The sequence below is a fragment of the Panicum virgatum genome, chromosome 2K (assembly GCF_016808335.1).
Source record: "Panicum virgatum strain AP13 chromosome 2K, P.virgatum_v5, whole genome shotgun sequence".
Taxonomy (NCBI): domain Eukaryota; kingdom Viridiplantae; phylum Streptophyta; class Magnoliopsida; order Poales; family Poaceae; genus Panicum; species Panicum virgatum.
Window position 1 is genome coordinate 19,631,475 of NC_053137.1, and position 20,524 is coordinate 19,651,998.

The 20,524-nt window shown below is 45.0% G+C and overlaps 2 protein-coding genes and 2 long non-coding RNA genes across 4 annotated transcripts; all 4 read right to left on the reverse strand.

Moving 5' to 3' along the window:
• Positions 1–5,159: 5,159 nt before the first annotated feature.
• LOC120695974 lies at positions 5,160–7,172 on the reverse strand. Its single transcript, XR_005683966.1, has 3 exons — positions 6,852–7,172; positions 5,390–5,489; positions 5,160–5,292 (listed from the first exon to the last, which is right to left on the reverse strand). It is a non-coding gene; the product is annotated as an uncharacterized LOC120695974 (long non-coding RNA).
• A 1,243-nt stretch (positions 7,173–8,415) lies between these two features.
• On the reverse strand, positions 8,416–8,972 carry LOC120695975. The gene is made up of 2 exons (XR_005683967.1): positions 8,900–8,972; positions 8,416–8,782 (listed from the first exon to the last, which is right to left on the reverse strand). It is a non-coding gene; the product is annotated as an uncharacterized LOC120695975 (long non-coding RNA).
• Positions 8,973–12,182: 3,210 nt separating this feature from the next.
• On the reverse strand, positions 12,183–13,018 carry LOC120695187. Its single transcript, XM_039978487.1, has 2 exons — positions 12,909–13,018; positions 12,183–12,805 (listed from the first exon to the last, which is right to left on the reverse strand). Exon 2 carries the CDS (start codon positions 12,735–12,737, stop codon positions 12,183–12,185), a length of 555 nt encoding a protein of 184 aa, XP_039834421.1. The 5' UTR covers positions 12,738–12,805; positions 12,909–13,018.
• A 3,321-nt stretch (positions 13,019–16,339) lies between these two features.
• LOC120670323 (ORM1-like protein 3) lies at positions 16,340–19,554 on the reverse strand. The gene is made up of 3 exons (XM_039950413.1): positions 19,061–19,554; positions 17,670–17,821; positions 16,340–16,819 (listed from the first exon to the last, which is right to left on the reverse strand). The coding sequence occupies exons 1-3, from the start codon at positions 19,256–19,258 to the stop codon at positions 16,681–16,683; spliced, it is 489 nt and encodes a 162-aa protein (XP_039806347.1). The 5' UTR covers positions 19,259–19,554; the 3' UTR covers positions 16,340–16,680.
• Between the last annotated feature and the right edge of the window lie 970 nt (positions 19,555–20,524).

A 20,524-nucleotide genomic window follows, 5' to 3' on the forward strand; every position in this document is an offset into this window, starting at 1 on the left:
AAATTTTATCTTGACAGGAAAATAATTGACTACAATGCGCTCACGCACCACTACCTCAGCATCATATATGTGCACCTACATAACAAAGCGTTGCCACGCCGAACCGAAGACAGCCCGACACCAAAATCAGTAACTGATGATGAGTTGAATAACGAAACCATATTTTGCTGCCTCACTAACAAAGACATAAGGTAACCCTTTTCTCTAAACAGCATTGGTGTTTTTTTTTCTTTTTTGACCATTCCACTAAGCATCATAATACATAAACAAGCAACATCGATTAATTTCCTACTTTCATACAATTACAATAATACCAGAGACTCGTACGTCGGTGCTTCTTATGAGAGAATTGCAAACGAAACCAACATACCAACGATGAGCATAAGGTAAGCACTTGTACAAGTTACGAAAGTTATGTAAAAATATGGCAACCAAATAATATCACCTGAACAAGATATATAAGCTGAATACTAACCCTCTATTGTAAACATCATGTATCAGGAAGATATTGGATGACATGCTAGCAGACGACACCATCTACAACACAGTTGACTACTTCCACTTCAAGCTGGCAGAGAACTAATATGAATTGATCATCCTTGCATATGCAGAACTCCAATTTCGGGATCCAAGCTTATTGACATGTAATAATACTAGCATACATACATTGTGTTATGCAGAGACTATGGCAAATGCGGCAAGATATTGGTACTAAAATCCAAAAAATACTTAACCTAGCGAAACAAACTTGCCATTTTGATATTGCGTGCTCATTTAGATTCTCTTCCAAAGCAGAGCGTTAGCCTGATTCTAAAGATAGCCTATAACCCCATCAAAAAATAAATAATAAAATACATGTCTGAGTTCAGCTGTCCGATGACCACACTCCAATATATCATGCATCCTAACTATGCCTTACAACATCATAACCATGAAATAAATTATGAATTCATTGCCAAAAATCAATATATCAACACTCAATCCAATACATGTATGAGTTTTAGCAAAAAAAAATCCCCAAACCGATGAGTTGAACAAGCACAATTCAAACTTACAAACCAAAGCCTCATTGACACCAACAAATAAACCCTAACAATTCCCAGATACAACAAAGAATAAACAAAGAATTAGAATTACAAACCACATCACCCTATCAAATAAAGATAAATAAAAAAAATGCACAATTCAGACTTCCAAAAACAAGCAAATGGACTACTAAAACTGTCAGCTCAACAAATTTCAATTTGTATACAACAATACGAGCATTTCAACTCTACCTAAAAATAGATACTGGAATTTTACCATAGTTCCCTTCCAGATGTATAACCTCATCAAGCCGCATATCAGAATTAGTATACAACAAAACGAGCATTTGAACTCTACCTAAGAAGAGCTCCTGGAATTTCCCCATAGTTCCCTTCAAGATGTATAACCTCACCAAGCAGCATAGCAGATATACCTTCAATTTCATCCTACAAAACACCAGAAATTTCGACATTAAAACACTAAACATTAATGTAAATCCAAAAAAAACCAGAACATCAAAACCAAAAATTGAAAAACCAACCAGTCGAGGGTCAACCACCATCTTCTCACCATCAAACGTCCAACAAAAGTACACACATAAAACTCCAGTTAGGTTCAAGCTATCCCAGTATCATAGGAACATAAAATCAAACAAAATTTAACCAATTAAAGACACTTCCCAATACACTGGAGTATCAATTAGCTACACAACCTTAGTTGTTGCCGAATCCCAATCATTATCCCAGCCAATGAAGTAGTTATGAGTAACAGATCGCATTGCTTTCTTCAAGGCTAAGATAACATGACTATGTGAGTTATCCAAATACACCGATGACACAAAGCTCCTGTTGGGATAAAAAACAATAATATTGTTGTCTGAAAGTCGCCAAACGTAGCACACCCAACGATGCTCTAGAAGGAACGGAAAGAATAACTACAACAAATAATATAAAAAAACATATCAGTCTACAGGTAACAACTAAGCACATATAAGCAAACGAACAATTGAAATTCAAATACAAAAAAACCAATTTCCAAATACAACAACTCACTAACTTGCAATTTGGGACATCATATTGTACATGTCGTCCAATGAATTGATCACGAACATTTGAATCCAGTATATCAAAACAACCAGCTAATATAGCTCCCTGTAGCAGCATATAAGTGACTCTTAAATTACAACTACACACTACACTGTGACAAAGCAAGAAAACAACCTGTCAACCACAACAATTCAGCACAAGCACAATCATAATACAGATTAGAATCATATAACTAAAATAACCTGAGAAGCACCCAAATAGTAAAAAACAAACACATCTATAACAGCTACGAATAGAACCAAAACAACAAGCCACTATAATTCTCCTCGAAATAACAAAAGATAATATCATAAAATCTGACTCCACAAAATGCCGCCATCTCGTCCCCATCTGATCAGCATACATCAAGTCGTCAACTTGTTTGAACCTCCATATTATAGCATCAAAAAGATCCATTTCCATTTCAAGCTGCTCCTTCAACGCAACAGGCTTGACCATTATAAACTTTGGAACAAAATGAACCAAACACGGCCTGCAACAAAAAAAATAATCAAACCCTAAACCCTCTAAGTAAAAGAATAACATTAATGAAAACAACAAATCCCAAAAAACTTACATTTTGCTATCAAATGCATCATCTCCATCAGCAATATTCTGCGGCAAAGATGGGACATTCAAACAATCTAACATCCACTCACACCCTAGTTGCCACGGGTTCTTTGCCTCAAACATTGGCTTTCTGACCTTCCTAGGAGGAACTGCATCCTCTAAACTATCATCAGAATATACCAAATCTAAATCAACAAACTTTAATGCCTTAACCCGGCGAACACAACGATAGTACTTATACATCGCTCTCCTAACTATAAAATGGGCATTCCATATTTCTCGAGCTGGCTCCTTTCCCACAGTTCCAGGTACCATTGAATAGATGGCAAAATCCCTTGAACAAAGCCTTTTATGCATCCTAGGAACATAGACAACATTTGAATTGTCCAAACCAGCGGCACTCCAGTCCCTCTTCATAATACCAGTCCCACAAAGCAAATTAGACCTTTGTGAAAGTGATCGGGTGCTCTAGCCTAAGAGGGGGAGGGGGTGAATTAGGCACTAATAAAAACTTAGACCTATGGCTCCAACTAGTTTGCACAAAGCTTAAACTAAAACAAGCTATCTAGATGTGCAACTAGGTTGTTCTAGTGTAAAACCCCTATCCCAAAAGAGTTTAGCAACCTATAGCCTTTCCTATCAAGAAACTATTCTATGAAAGTAAAGGCATACAAATTACTAGAATGAAATGCGGAAGCTTAAAGAGCGGGATAGGAGATAGCAAACTCTTGACGCGGGTGTTTATCCCGTGGTTCGGTTAGCCACAAAGGCACACCTACATCCACGTTGTTGTAGCACTCACTAAGAGTATTGCTACTCGGCCACCAAGTCTCTTCCGTGAACACAATCACGGTCACCTTGGCCCCGGGTTCCACTAAGGAGCTTCTCCACAAAGGATGGGGGTCTCCACGTCCCCCGCACAAAGGTGTCGTCGCCGCTCCACACCAAGTCGGAGGGTCGATGACGTTGCCGGCGAGCTCCACGCTCCAAGGTGCCGGCGCACCAAGCTCTTGTTTTGGTTCACTAATGAACCACAGCACAAAGGCTCTAAGCCTTGCAAACTCACTCACTAAGAGCTAATCCTTTACACAACACTCTCAAAGTGTGCTAAGGGCTAAGGATATGATCTTGATGCTTTTGTATGGCTTGGAGATGTTCTTGGGTGTGTGTGGGATGTCCAGCAACTCCAGCAATCTTCAAATGGCCGGGGTGAGGCGTATATATAGGCCACCAAGTCTTGTAGCCGTTGCTCCAACGGTTAGCTGAAAATCTGCGTACCACCGGAAGAACCGATGCCTCTTGGCAGGGTAGCGTCGGTTCATCCGGTCACTCATAACACGAAGTAGCCGTTGGACTCCTGATGGCTGACGCAGAGACCACCGGTTGAACCGATGCTTTGCACCGATGCCTCACCGGTTCAACCGGTGCTGAAGGAATCTTCTCCTGGACGCTGACGTCATTACACCGGTGGTATGCACCGATGCACCGTCGGTTGAACCGGTGCTGAAGAAACTTCTTCTGGGCACTTGACATCGTCTCTGGTACAAAGGACGGCCATTGCACCGATGCCCTATTTTAGATCGTCGGTTCAACCGGTGCCTATAGGCTGACTTGGCTTCGATTCCCTTCTGCACCAAAGTATCAAGGCGTCGGTTCTTCCGACTACCATCGGATGCTCCGATGCCCTGGCGTCGGTTCTTCCGGTGCTCCTGAATCGAAGAGCTTTCAGGGCGCTGCCCTGAGACCCGCGAGGGGCGGCTCCCCCTCGACCCTCGTCCGCTAACCGGGTAGCGGAACCCCCGTAGGGGCTGCCCTTCGGGCCTTGCTACGCCTATTTTCTCTTTCTCTTTGTCATCACTTGAACCTAAAAGCCTGAGAATGATCATCTTAACAATCATATTAGTCCAAGTGTTGTGTTGTCATTCGATCACCAAAATCACTCGAAATGGCATAAATGGTGCCATGTTCGTTACACTTTGCAATCCTTCCTTCGTACTACTTAATCCACCTACAAGCCAAACAAATTAAATCTAAAATAGAGATGCAAGTAATTACAACCACTAAACCAAATTGATACCTAAATCACACTTTCTTTCAAACCTGGAAACTAAATAACTAGGCAACAACAAAAATTCAAGTAAATACAACCACTAAACCAAACAAATACCTAAATCACACGAACTACAATCAACACCCATGTTGTACCAGAATCCCTTTTGGTATGCCTCAAAAATAGAGAATACGGCATTTATTAGTTGAGCCCCACCAAAACCATTAAGCTGTGATGACTCACTTTCAAAATCAACAATTGCAAGATGCACCAGGCCGGTAGCCTGTAAACATACCAAAATAAATAAAGTAAAATCATCACAATATTATTCAGAATTCCTGCAATAATATAAACCATAAATATCTCTAAATTAATAACAAATTGAAAATACACTAAATACAAATACAAATTACTATACTATACCTCTAGAGGCACATTGAGCACACGTGCCATTGAAATTGTTGCTTCCCAAATAGCACAATTCCCAGGCTTAACATGGCATGCACCATTACGTTGCATCTCCCGGGCCCACTCATAACATAAACCAAGAGACGATCGTAACTAATACAAACAACAAAACAACACACAAGAGAAAATTAGATCGTGACTACACAACACGAAAGCATTTCAAAACTGCACGAATCAAATAGAATAATACCTTCGAATTTCCAAAATCTTTTTGACCATCACCATCACACACAAAGCCACAATCAGCCACAATCATTGACCCCAATGTATCAGATGAAAAGCATCGGATCCTAGGAAAAAAATTATGCTCCAAGCTCAACGACCCCAAGTCAATACTATCAAGAAATAATACCGATACAAAAATACACTTGTCAAATATTACAAAATTTCCAAATAGACTCAGCAACAATTCATATACCATTTTCAAAACCAAGATAGATTCAGACTAAACATAAAAATAAAATAATATATACCTGTAGAAAAATTGAACATCCAGTTATATTAAGGATTTTGTTCTCAGTTTTCATATCAGATTTCAGTTTCACAACACCATCTTTCAATCGATGCATGACATAATCAGACCAATCAAAAGTCCTTATCAAAGATGGCTCTTGAAGAGCATTCCAGTAGTCAACAACAACATAATCATGTTTGGCCCCAGGAGCTAATAGAGTAGACATCACATATATAACAAATGAAACCCGAAAGCAGTCCTCCTCATCCAAACTCATAATGCCATCATAACATCTCTCAAGTACCTCCTGTGCAACTTTGATTGATCGATTCTCCTTACCGTGAGCACCAAAATATCGAACCATCATCTTATTAACTTTATCCTTAGACGGAGCACCTTCCTCAAGTACACTACGACCTATGATTGGTATTCCAAATACAGCACCTATGTCTTCCTTACAAAACTTCATACGTACACGACCATTAATAACAAAATGATTCGTCATGTGTTCAACCCTAGACATCAACCAAACTGACAGCCTTCTATTAATCTGAACCCAATTGACCTAACCAACTGCTTCTTCCTCTCATCAAACTTGGATATAACATCATATAAATGCCTGATTGAACACCTTGTTGAAGCTACTCCATAATCACCTTTGGGCAATGCCTGCCCACTACTACCCAACTTAGATTTTGCAAACATCGCCAACATACGGTCCTACATTTCATTATTAACAGTACCAAAATATTAAGCCACACGACCACCCACAAAAGCAAATGGAACTCATAAACTACATTATTCACTAATCTACTCAAATATACTGCACACAATTACCACAAAATCACAATTATCAGAAAAACACTAATATTCACGCAACACCTACATCTATCAACCTGATTAAAATTACCAGCCTTCCTTCCAACAGCAAGATTACATTCCAACTTCCCCTGCAACTCCCCCTACCGCAATTCGTAGCAACCGCCGCCCTGGCCATCCTGCACTTTCCCCATCCCATCATTGCCCCCAGACTACATCCTAGAACGACACACAAGCCAACTCGTGACCGGCAACACCATCGAAAACACCATCGCCCATTACAACACCGCACCATTCGACAACAGCACAACGACACCAAATCTTACCGACAACCAAGAAACATTAAAAACTAGGCAAAAAATTTCATATAGAACCATACCTTCAATTGACAATCAAGATCTGAACACCCCGAAACCAAAATCGAAGCAGATCCGCCAGAGATTGTTGAGGAAACATCCGCATATCCCAATCTCCTACCTTCATCCATAAAGAATCTGATCTTGTGTGGCAGGACCTTCAGCGCCAACCCTTGGCGGTGGAAGGGGGACACGTCATCGCTGCTGCGCATGCGCCGCAGCACCCGCCGGTCCTCCTCGAGATGCTCGCGCTCCAAGAGTGAGTTGGGCATCTCCGGGAGGAACACGAAGCCGACGGTGATGACGGCGCCGGCGGAAAGACCTAGAAATAGAGCTCGAGCAGAAAAAGGAATTACCTCTTTGCATCTAAAGAAATAATTTCCAAATAAAATATATCCATACTAAGAACCTAGCACCTAGGCCCGAACGTAAGACTCCCACCTACCACGCCTCATATTGAATACAAATCACTATGCACAAACCACACAAGTGTGAAAGCTACAACTAGTCAACTACAAGCTTAAATAAATTATAGTTCCAAACTATAACGACACATGGTAATCGCACACGTACGGACCAACAGCATGAATCTCAAAGCAAAACAGGAAATGTAACGAACGGCGATTGAAAGGGAGGATACGTACCGCTACGCTGAACTGAACATTTGGCGCCACCTGATAGTTTTAACGCGTGGGGCAACTGATTTGTTGAAGCCGTTACCCGCCATGGCAACAGGGGTTCCTGAAGGGCTAGAGAAGCTGACCAGCCTGCAGACACTCAAATATGTTCAAGCTAATCAAAAGATTGTTAGATCCTTAGCAAACCTGGCGCAGATGAGGAGCCTGGAGCTGTCTGGCACTAATGCAAGCCTTATCGCCGACTTGTCATCACCCATCTCTAGAATGAGTATCCTTGTGCGGTTGGGGTTGGGAATTAACCCTGGAGCAGAGCAGACGCGGTGCTAGATCTGGAATCAATCTCTCGACCACCATTGAAGCTGCAAAAAATCAGCCTGACCGGCAGGTTAGCAAGAGGGAAGCTGCATGCCATCATGGATCTGCTCCCTCACTAGCCTTGTGCAGGTTGAGTGGCTGCCAAATTGCACAAGACTCACTCGTGCTCCTCGCTGGGCTTCCAAGGCTGGTAAATCTTAGCCTCGTCGAAGCATACCATGAGAGGAGCATGATGCATGTTTACCGGAGATGGTTTTCCTGCACTTCGGAAACTCAACTTGGAGGGCTTGCCTAACCTTAGTCACATAGAGTTTCAAGAAGGATGTCTTGTAAACCTACGTGATCTGGTGCTTGGCCAGTGCACTGGACTGACCGAAACACCCCAAGGTATGGGGAGCCTCAAGCATATCCTGAATTTGGAATTGTTTGGCATGCCAACGGAGTTTGTAGATAAGTTGAAGGAGCAGAACGGTGATGCTGCATATCACAACCCTGCCAGTTCAGATTTTTTATCAGGCGCCAAGGGTTTTGAGATTTGTGAGATTTTCTAGGAAGAAATAGGTGAAGGTGGTTCCTAGTCCATCTTTTATTCAGTGGCTTGGTTGCCAGCAGCACATGGACACACATCGTGAGCAAACAAAACTTGCTAGTGGCAAAAGGGTCAGCCACTGTAATTTTCCATTAAACGAAACGATCCATGCACACATCTTATATCTTGAGAAACTCGCTACTGGAAGCCTACAGCTAACTCCTGCTACTACTGAAGCAGCAAGCTAGCCGAGCCCCCGTTACAGTCTAATTGCTGTTCTTTTTTTTGTACGGTGTCTAATTGCTATTCTGAATAAACTCGATCGCTATGTCTACTGTAACTGCAAAACACTACTGACAATCTGACGACTGTGGTGGCCACTGATCAGTGCAGCATTCGGGTGGTTATGCGGGAGATGTCCGACGGCTTGACGGGCTTGAGCAGGAAGTCCTCGGCGCCTTCTTCCATGCACCTGCAGAAAAAATGGACAGAAATTCAGATCGTCATCGTGGCTCTCGTCAGTTTCTATTTATCAGGAAGAAGGTGACATAAAGGATTGGCAATGGGATCGGGTGGTTTAGGAGCAGACCTGGTGATCCGTGTCGGCACGTTCTCGGAGGACATGATCACCACCGGGATCTGCTTGAGCTCCGACGATTCCGGTGTCAGATGTAATGTAATGTAATGCGTGGACGCATGCCACTTGTGAAAGAAGCCATCCGAGACCGAGATCGGATCGGGGGATCAGATTGAGAGCGAGATCGCGATGCGCCATACGCGGGTACTGAATCTCCCCGTCGTCGGCAGGCAGGCGGATGAGGAAGGATCATCGCCTCATCGGCATCGAATCGACGCGCGTATCCGGTTCCGATCCCGCGCCGCGCCGTATCCTCTTGTGCTCAAGCTACGGCGCCAGGATCGCGTGTACTATCCGATCCCCTCGGAGAGGATCGGTGCGTGCCCGTGCCCTCCTGCCCCCAGCCACAAGCTGCCGCTGCTCGCTCGGCAGCTGCCTGTGTGCCTGCCTCTGCCTCCCCCGCGCCGAGCAGGCTGTCGCGCGGCGGGTTGCCAGATCGAGCCTGCTGGCCACATGTCATCGTGTCGCGTCCCAGGGTAGGGCGCGCGGCAGCTTCATGCCGTACTGAAAGTGATCGGGTGCTCTAGCCTAAGAGGGGGAGGAGGTGAATTAGGCACTAATAAAAACTTAGACCTATGGCTCCAACTAGTTTGCACAAAACTTAAACTAAAACATGCTATCAATATGTGCAACTAGGTTGTTCTAGTGTAAAACCCCTATCCCAAAAGAGTTTAGCAACCTATAGCCTTTCCTACCAAGAAACTATTCTATGAAAGTAAATGCATACAAATTACTAGAAAGAAATGCGGAAACTTAAAGAGCGGGATAGGAGATAGCAAACTCTTGACGCGGGTGTTTATCCCGTGGTTCGGTTAGCCACAAAGGCACACCTACATCCACGTTGTTGTAGCACTCACTAAGAGTATTGCTACTCGGCCACCAAGTCTCTTCCGTGAACACAATCACAGTCACCTTGGCCCCGGGTTCCACTAAGGAGCTTCTCCACAAAGGATGGGGGTCTCCACGTCCCCCGCACAAAGGTGTCGTCGCCGCTCCACACCAAGTCGGAGGGTCGATGACGTTGCCGGCGACCTTCACGCTCCAAGGTGCCGGCGCACCAAGCTCTTGTTTTGGTTCGCTAAAGAACCACAGCACAAAGGCTTAAGGCCTTGCAATCTCACTCACTAAGAGCTAATCCTTTACACAACACTCTCAAAGTGTGCTAAGGGCTAAGGATATGATCTTGATGCTTTTGTATGGCTTGGAGATGTTCTTGGGTGTGTGTGGGATGTCCAGCAACTCCAGCAGCTTCAAATGGCCAGGGTGAGGCGTATATATAGGCCACCAAGTCTTGTAGCCGTTGCTCCAACGGTTAGCTGAAAAACTGCGTACCACCGGAAGAACCGATGTCTCTTGGCGGGGTAGCGTCGGTTCATCCGGTCACTCATAACACGAAGTAGCCGTTGGACTCCTGATGGCTGACGCAGAGACCACCGGTTGAACCGATGCTTTGCACCGATGCCTCACCGGTTCAACCGGTGCTGAAGGAATCTTCTCCTGGACGCTGACGTCATTACACCGGTGGTATGCACCGATGCCTCACCGGTTCAACCGGTGCTGAAGGAATCTTCTCCTGGACGCTGACGTCATTACACCGGTGGTATGCACCGATGCCCCATCGGTTGAACCGGTGCTGAAGACACTTCTCGTGGGCACCTGACATCGTCTCTGGTACAAAGGACGGCCAATGCACCGATGCCCCTTTTTGACCCGTCGGTTCAACCGGTGCCTATAGGCTGACTTGGCTTCGACTCCCTTCTGCACCAAAGTACCATAGCGTCGGTTCTTCCGACTACCATCGGATGCTCCGATGCCCATGGCGCCGGTTCTTCCGGTGCTACTGACCGTAGGGGCTTCCCTTCTGGCCTTGCTACGCCTATTTTCTCTTTCTCTTTGTCATCACTTGAACCTAAAAGCCTGAGAATGATCATCTTAACAATCATATTAGTCCAAGTGTTGTGTTGTCATTCGATCACCAAAATCACTCGAAATGGCATAAATGGTGCCATGTTCGTTACACGTACGCGGCGGTGCACGGGCCGTACCGGCCGCGCCGCGCCGTCTAGTCCGTGCGGCGTGAGTGGGGCCGGCAGGACCTGCCCGGTGTTTGGTTCAGGAGCTAATTACCTGTGTACCATTGTAAATATTGCATATTACCTGTGTACCATCGAAAATTTCTAAAGTTCTTCAGTGCCATCGAATGAAAATTTCTTTCCCTACGTACCACTGCCGTCCGCTTCCATTGATTCTTGCCGTTTGCCCATCCTGACATGTGGGCCCGGTCCGTGAATTCCTCTGCCGCCGCCGCCGGCCCTCCGCCCCTGCCTCCCTCCCCTGCTGCTCCCCATGGCACGCGCGCCCCTGCTCCCTTCATGGCGTGGCGCGAAAAAGGAGCTGCGGCGAGCGGCGGTGGAGCCCACCCGGAGCGCCGCGCCGTGGATCATGCCGGTGGCCAGAGAAGGCTTGGGCTCCGACAGGAAGAACAGCGTCCGCATCTCCGTGCTCAGACAAGAGGCCCACATGTCAGGATGTGCAAACGGCAGGAATCAACGGAAGTGGACGGCAGTGGTATGTAGGGGGGAAAATCATTCAATGTCACTGAAGAACTGTAAAATTTTTTGATGGTACACAAGTAATATACAACATCTACAATGGTACATTGGTAAAAGCCCCTTGGTTCAGCACCGGGGAGTACTGCGGCCTGCGGGGCCGGTCGGTTACTCGGTTGTTTTGGGGTCCACCTTACGGTGCTGTGGGATTTGCGCTCAGGTTGAGCTGTCGGATTATTCTGATTTATTATCATAGGGAATCGAGTGTCCGATCATCTGCCGAATCCTACGTGGAGTGGGGTTGATTTGATCCGATACATTGAAGCTGGGATGGCATGGGATTGTCCAGAATATGCACGATCCTGCTTAGCGTCAGGCGGATCATAATCCTATCCAGAAAACATGCCAGCTTATCGAATCTTGATTATTATCTTCTAGTATTAACTAGCCTTTCTACTGGTGTACTTTACTTTTGCCTCCTGGCAGGTCGTTTCGAAATGATCGCAGGTTCGTTCTGAGAGAAATATGTTTATTTTTACTTTATTATAACCGCAATCAAATAAAGGTTCGGCAGCTGCTGGATTCAAATTGTAACACAACCACCATTACTTTGTTAGTTGTTTTCGTTGTCTAATAGCTGACGGTGTTGGAGTATGATGCAGCTCTTTGCCGATAGTAGCAATAAGTCACTGATGGGGCATCAAGTTTTGTCGCGTCGAATCGCCATGGCTCGACCTTAGTGTGCGGCCGTGCGCAGGCTTATGGCCACGCGCCGGCGAGCCATGCCCATGCTCGCGCCGTGACGACAAGGACAAGGACGGCGGCACCTCCGCTCTCCTCGGCCCAGCCCCGGTCGAGCTTGAGTGCCGGTGTCGCCGTCCACTCCCCTGGCTTACCCTCGCAGCGCGCTCCACCTTGGAGCTGACCCTCTTGAGGCGCAGGGACTGCCGGATCCTGTCCTTCCTCCTCTCCCGTACGGACAAGGACGACGACGACAACGATCTCCCCCTCAACCTGCTGCTCGCCGCGGCGCCACGGCGGCGGTCGTCGTCGTCGTCAGAGGAGGAGGAGGAGGAGGATGAGCGGCCCGTGCCGTCGCGGCTCGTGCTGCTGAGCTCTCCCAGCTCGACGTCCCGCTCCCGGCGGCCGCGCCGGCCGCGGTGCACGCGCTTGGTGTCGCGCACCTTGTGCCAGAGGAGGCCGAGCGCGCGGCAGCAGGCCGAGCAGGGCTTCCACACCATCTTGAAGGAGTTCTTGGCCACGCACTTGACGATGCCCAGCTTGCACAGAACATACCCGAACAGCAGCACTGGTGTGTTGTGCCAACAAAAGGTAGTTAATTAATTAAGCAGATGTACAAATTGGATGCGTGAACTAGTTAGTACGTGAAGGGTGGAAGATCATTGACTCACCGATGTAGGTGACGATGATAACGATGAAGAGCCTGAGCAGGCTCGAGATGCAGACATGCTCGATGAAGCAGGGTAGGTCCCATGTCCCCGAGCAAACGCTCCTTATTCGACAGAAGAGTGAGAAAGAAAGGTGAAATAAACCGTCAACCATCAATCAATGGCGTGCGGAATTCACTCACTCCAGAAATTAGAACCAAGAAAAGAAGAGCGAGACTCCTGGATGCTAATTGCAGCAAATGAAAATAAATCGAATGTCGTTGGTCAGGATGAACTACTTACTCGCAGGAGGCGCCGAAGAGAAGCTTGAACGGCGCGGACACAACGCTCCCGACGAGCGTGCCGACACTGTTCGCCGCCGAGCTCACGACGGACCCCATCGATCTCCTCAGCCCTGGAATGGAAGGGCCTTTTCGTCGGCTGATTTTCGTGTGACCGGCCGGGGCGAGCGTAGGAGGACAAAGACTCCCTCCCTTGTACAGCGAGGCACGGCGGTTACCTGTGTGTGATGGAAGATCACCAAGTACTAGTAACTGTCTAATCGCTTGTTTTCTTTACCCCTTTTGGCGGCAGCCCGGCGATGTGGGATCCCCTCTGCTAGCAGTGCGAACTCCGAAGCAAGAATTTATATAGCAATGCGAACTCTGAACGCTATGGGCAATAAAAATTATATTAATACATGTATATATGTGAAACAGATGCCGTACTTATCCAGTAAACAAAATGGGGCTAAGTGAAGTATCGGTATATCCAGTTAAGAATGTAAAGCACGCGGTATGCACTGCATCATCACCAATGCAAATAAATGTGCTTTAGGAATAATATCCTTGTCCAATAAACTAAAAGAAGAGAAATTAAGGCCCCAAACCTAGCATGATAAATTGAATATAAGAAATTGAAATCAGGAAAATCATTCCCTAGCATTGATTTCACGAAGGTGTTCATACAACATGATAAATTAAATAGGCAATACATCATCAAATACTGTTCATACACAACTTTTATAGCACAAAGGTGCAGCCCTATGTTTTCTTCCAATACTCTCTTTTTTTCATGTTTGCAGCCTATCAGAACGAATCCCACATATCACTAAAAGTCAGATCACTAAAAAATGTAACTGCCCTATCCAAATTTGTGGGAAAAGCTGGACTGCTCCAAATCAGCAATCCATCAACTCTACACCACCACAAAAATAATACCAAACAGAGATTCTAGATCATCTTATACCCTTCGCATCCCCATTACTATGCAAATAAACTCTTTACATGCTCCCAGGTCATATAATCACCATGTAAAAAAGTGACATTATTTAAACTTTGAAAAATATAAAGCCCACACTCCTATCTGTGCCATTTTCTATCAGTCAAGTGATTATATGACCTGGGAAGCCAGCATCAGCTGGACTGCTCCAAATCAGCAATTCATCAACTCTAGACCAGCACTAATATAATTAAGGATGTTCTGGCAATAAAGGGTTGTAACAACAATACCCGCTTAGGGTCACCAGCGAAACCAAGAATACAACCTTTAGCATTGTTCAGAGGATCCATTTGCTTCCACACATTGTAGCAAGCCCTGCTTGTGTCGATCAATGCTGGGTAATGGGCACGGGACAACATTAAAATGAATTCAATGTGGATCCAGATATAATATCAAGTCAAGTGCCACCAGTGCTATATATTAGAACAAAGGATCAAAACGAATAAAGTCATTAGATTCTAATTTATGCTGTTAATCTCAGAAACGAAAGCTAAGCCAAAATTAAAATTGTAGCATGCTATATATTACAATACTCCATCCTTTTCAAATCAGTAGACATATTAGTATTTAAAAGTCAAACTTCATAAATTTTGGCTAACAACCATGGCAATGCCGCAATGGGACTCAAGTGAGAACCAAGTTTGACACAGATGCAGCCCCGTACATAGTACTACATTGTGCATAATTCGTCAATATTCAATTAGCAATATTATAAGAAGTCATGAAAAAGCCATAGCAAACTACAAAAAATGATAGTCGTTATTAACAATTGAGAGGCTGTTCGAAATAATAAAAAATGATTCTGCATTTTTTTTCACCATATCAGAGTGGGAACCACCTATTGTTAAACTTGCATTGGACGGCGAGGGAAAACCAGAAGGAACTCTCGCTGCTCAAGCATTCAAGTTGCCATTCTTTGTTTCAGAAAAAAAATGAAAATTGAGCAGCAGAATTAGTTTAAGCCAAGTCATTAAAGAGAAATATAGCTCCACCACAGGCAAGAAATTTTCAGATTGCCTACGCAAAATTTCCAGACTGCTCGAACCAACTCGATTTGTAATCGCGAAGTTGCCGAGATTGTTTGACTACTTGCTTTAGCTACGGAAAAACAAATGTTCAAAAATCTTGAATGTCTGAGAGATGCGAACCTAGCTCCTGCTAAACTTTGTTTTCTCTTTTCTTTTTGCCTCACCACACCTGAAAATTACATAGTAATCATTTTAGTACTTATCCAAATTGGCAGCAAATAGATTCCTTGAATAAACTGGAAGCAAATGGATGCTAATAAGCCCAATGGAAACAGTGAATCATATATAGTCTCTACCACTAAAAAGAACTAAGGATCAAATCACCGTACCTGTCTAATGGTTTATACAAATGGCACAATTTGTATCAGTAAAAGAATCAAGAAATTATACTCTATACTGCAGAAAAAGTAGGCATCCAGGGAGATCAATGGCCGGGATAGGGGTTCTTAACGAATCAGTGGAATGAAGGAGAACTGTGGAACCTGGGTTACGGGAATCGATGAGTTCCTACCCTGGAACGCAGGAATCGGCGCGTCGCGGCGTCCGTGGTGATGAAAAGTCGACGACGGTGCGGCCGTAGCACGGGGTGCGATCCAGGCCCGCGGCGCGACCCAGGCTTCAGGCAACGTACGGGGGCGGCGGCGCGACGTGCGGTGCCGGCGGACGGGGGCGCGGCGTGATGTGCGGGCGGGGGTGCGAAGCGCGACGGATTGAGAACATCAACCGGCGAACAGGCAGTTCTCAATTGAGCGCGGCGGTTGCATTCATGTTCGGATTTTGTTGGGCCGGGCTCAATTGAGAACATTAGAGCCCGGGTTAGTTTACAGGAGTGATCATTGAAGGAATTCTGCTGAAGCCCAACTGCCCCCGGCCTGAAGAAACAAGTCTTCTTGCAATGTCTGTCAAGATGATGCACATTGCAGAGCAACGTGGCGATCAAAGAGAGACATCTCACTACCTTTGTTTGTTTTCAGTGGCCGTATTAAAATTTGGGAGGCATTTTTAGTTATGTACTTTGACTATTAATTTTGCTTAATGTCATGGAGTGCCATACACGTCAACGCCATATTAAAAGATATTTGAAATACGAGTCCTTTCATATGATTTTTATAGACTAAGGCATACATATATTTTGACTTACCAGAATTTGTGAAGTTCGACCTTTTAAAAAAACCAACTCAAAACAAAGAGGGAGTATCAGCTTGGTTCCATTATATACAAGACGGCAAACAGCATTTGCAACACACTTTCTTATCCACATACTGCTGTGTTCCATGCACTAAAGGAAGACTTCCAGTGAACCAACTCTAAAGGAAGAAGCTGCGACAACAAACACACAGCAGTCTGCAGGCAAACCTTGTATGCTAGAGTAACATTTACAGTTCTTTCTACACCTACACAGATATTACAGGCGGCGACTTCACTTGTTCCACGTCCCTCTTTCAGAACTTGGAGCATGCGAATCCATGTACTTCCTGAATTGGCCATCAGAAGTCTGCATTGATTCCAAATATGCGGACCTTGTGCATGTTTGGCAGCTTTGCTACAACCAGCACGAAAACCGCCACGGTGTTGAGGAAAAACATCGGCTGCTTGTAGTCGGTCAAGTGTGATGCAATCAGGTACCTGAAAAGGAAGGATAATTTAGGACACCTGTAACTCAATATAATTATATATCAACTTGGTGTCCACAATACGGCAACATGATTAATGGCATGCAATATTCCACCAATATTGACGCCAAACCAAGAATCACAAATTTGTTGAAAGTGTAGCAAAGGAATCAAAAGATCCAAGTGATTTAAAAAACAACACAGGACCAGAACACAATTAACACAGCAGAAAAGAAGCTCACAATCCTTCTTCCCATGAGATGGGCAATCATGGCACCTAGTTAAACAAAATATATGACTAACAATACAAAAGAAGTGCAATAAAATGTCCAGATCCAATGACCTTTGCAGCAATGGCAGATACTAAAACTGACCAGACATCAGCCAAACGCATTCTTCGTGACAATCATAATTTTTTCTTATTTCACCATGTGGATCATAGTGATCAAATTAGTCCTTGAAGGCATGCATAATTAGATAATAGCTAGAAGATAAATTTCCCTAACATTCAGGACTGGCTCATTGGATGAGTTAGCTTAAGCTCTTTACTTCTTTTACATATTTCAACTCTTTTCCTGTACCAACTCTTGTTCTGCAGTTTACTAAGATATACTAGACATGAACCTTCCATTTGGATAACAAGCAAAAGACCTATGCACAAATCTAGTTTTGAAAGGTAGTCTGATGGACATGCAAACATATAGGCTTGCAAATGAATCCAACCAAAAATGGATTAGATATGCACAAAATGTAATATTATTAATCGAGCAATGTAATCAATTCGAACCATTTACTGAAAGCTTAGTTTCCAATATTATAAAGTAATTTTGTAGTCTACAATTCAGTATGATGATGGAACTTACAGGACCACAGGTACCACAGTTAAAAACTTTCTGTTCCGAGTAAGCTGCTGGCCATTGTCAATTTGCTCCCACCATGTCAATCGGCTGTAGATGCCCTGGTCATCAGCAGCAAATGGGGTTCCTTTCTTCCAATGGAAGAAGTGGTAAGTGATCTGAAAGTAGAGTGTTTTCAGTGGATTAACAGAGTAAGAATAGGCAAGGTAAACATAAAGTGAAGGACTAACTCTTCTACTTAAGTCTGCCTACCAATGGAAGAAGTGGTAAGTGATCTGAAAGTAAGAGTGTTTTCAGTGGATTAACAGAGTAAGAATAGGCAAGGTAAATATAAACTTAAGGACTAACTCTTCTACTGAAGGATTAACGTGTTTGTCTAATATTACAGCAAAACGATCTTGGAACAAGCATCTAAAACGTGAAGGTATGTCACAACTTGGGTCAGGCCGGCGACCGGGGTTCGATCCCCCGCATTGGCACCGGGGAGGCCCTCTGTTACCTCTCCTAGTGAAAAAAAAATGTCACAACTTGGGTTATAACACTATAACAGTACAAAGTTGCTGGTGGGCATGAAAATCCTCTTCCTAGAATCCTAGTTGAAAATGCAATTTGTTCAAACACGTCCCTGGCCCAGCAAGACACGTGATGTCTTCATCCCAAGATGATACTACCAACGCATTATCTACTAAGTTTATCTTTAGGCCACCATGACATCTGCAAGTCCAAATATTAGTTAAGGGGCATTGTATAACTCAGCCCTTGGCATGAGAGCTTTGTCCTGGAGCAGTCAAATGATCTTTCCTGTTCTAGAAACCAAACCAAAGTCCACCAACTAGTAGGTCTTCATAGTACACATAGATGGACCTTTCAATAGTCAATATCTAATTACGAATTTATGATATAATCTAAGAAATAGTCTCCGCATAGGTTGGCATGCTTGTTTTGACTTTTGTGCAAAAAAGCAGCCCCATCTCACACGCAATAAGTGATAACTAACAGAAAACTCAGTCCATTAAAATCAGTTTATACTACTAAATATTTGATCTTGTAAAATCTAGCGAAGGGCATCTTCTTTGACTTTTATTCGTATGAATCCATGGGCCCCGGCCGGAAATTCCAAAGGCGGCGCGGGACGGAGCGCTGGCGTCCGTTGGTCCGGGGGGGAGGGGGAGGAGGGGCGCGGCGGCCGCGGCGGCAATGCAGCCGACGAAGGCGGTGGCCGTGGAGGCGCCCCCGGTGGAGGCGGGGAGCGGCGCGGCGGTCGCGGGGTTGCCGAGGCCCGACGCGATGGGGAGGTTCGGCAAGTTCGGGGGCAAGTACGTGCCCGAGACGCTGCTGCACGCGCTCACCGAGATCCGCAGCAGATACGGCGGACGGGTGGGGACTGGGGGACTTACGGCGAAGTGCGCGAGGTTGACGACGGTCCAGGCGGCCCCCGGGGAGCAGCCGGAGACGGAGAGGACGAGGAGCCAGGCGAAGAAGAGGAGCAGGATGTAGGTGGTCCAGACGCCCGGGTACATGAACCACTCGGTGTTCTTGTTGACGTCCACCGGCGGCGCCGCCTCCACGTAGTAGGGCTCCCCTCTCCGCCCCATCTTCTTCTTTCTCAGGCCCCCGGTCGATCGACGGCGGCGCGGCGGATCTCGGGGCTTTCGCGGCGGGGTCGGGCGCGCGGGATGGTCAGGGACAGGGAGGAGGCGTGGCTTGCTGTGCCGGTGCCGGTGCCGGTGGCGGACGCGGGCGCGCGACTGGCGGCGGAGGGCGATGCGGTGGTGCGGAAATGGTTTGCCGGCTGCGTTCGGTTTGGCTGGGTGCTCGCTTGTGATACCGCGACCGCCTCTGTCTAATCCAGTGGACAAATATCTCCAACCTTCTGGATTATTCCACCGCCGACATGGCGATACTACTACTACTAGTTGGCTTAATTAAGGGGCGAATCACTTCTCAACTAAAAACTAGAAATAATCGCGGCGTTGCCGCGTATGACTAGGGTGTGTTTTTAGGGTTAGGGTGATTGGATGAGTATGTAGGTTAGCTATGCGTCGATGTAGCTGTCGCTATATATATCTATGCGTGTTTATATATTTGTATCTACGGCATATATTGCAAGTATGTTATGTTATTTGTGTATCTTCATTTCAAGTATTTATATGTGTGACATGATGTACTTGTATGTGCAAATGTACGGAATATTATGTACCATATATAGTGAAGTACTATGCTATTTATATGTATATACGTGATTATTTATGTTCAAGTATTTGTACTACAGGTTAGCATTAAATAAAAGAGTCAGGAAACAAAGAGTAAGAAAAAACGTATGGATTTATTGGATTTGATTTTAGATTTTTTTTGTTAAGATGGAGGAAATATTTTTTAGTTCATATGGGAAATAAAGTGCACTAAATCATATGATATTTTAAGTTTAATGCATAGATCTAGTCATTAGAAACTCATCTAAATTGGTTTGGTATTTTTATGATTTTTCTATGATTTTGTATGAATTTTGAAAGATCTCTAATTTAAAAGGGAAAAATAAAATCGTATTAAAGGAGAAGAGTCTCACGGGCCGTTTTTGGCCCATTCCAGGCAGGCCGGCCCAGCAAGACAAAAGATAAGCCAATAAGAAGGTACAGACTGCGGGTTGATTTTGATAAAAGTCGAGGGTTTTTTTGAAAAATAAACCGAGAGAGGAAGTAGGACTGCGGGTTGATTTCGCTTAAGTATGAGGGCTTTTTTTGCAAAAAGGCTGCGCTCCGCCTGATCTGGGCCATCCACGCGCTCGATCCGACGGCCGAGATCGGCCAGCGATGTGGCCACGTTAGTTGGCCATTTTTTGATGCAAAAATCGTAAGAAAGAG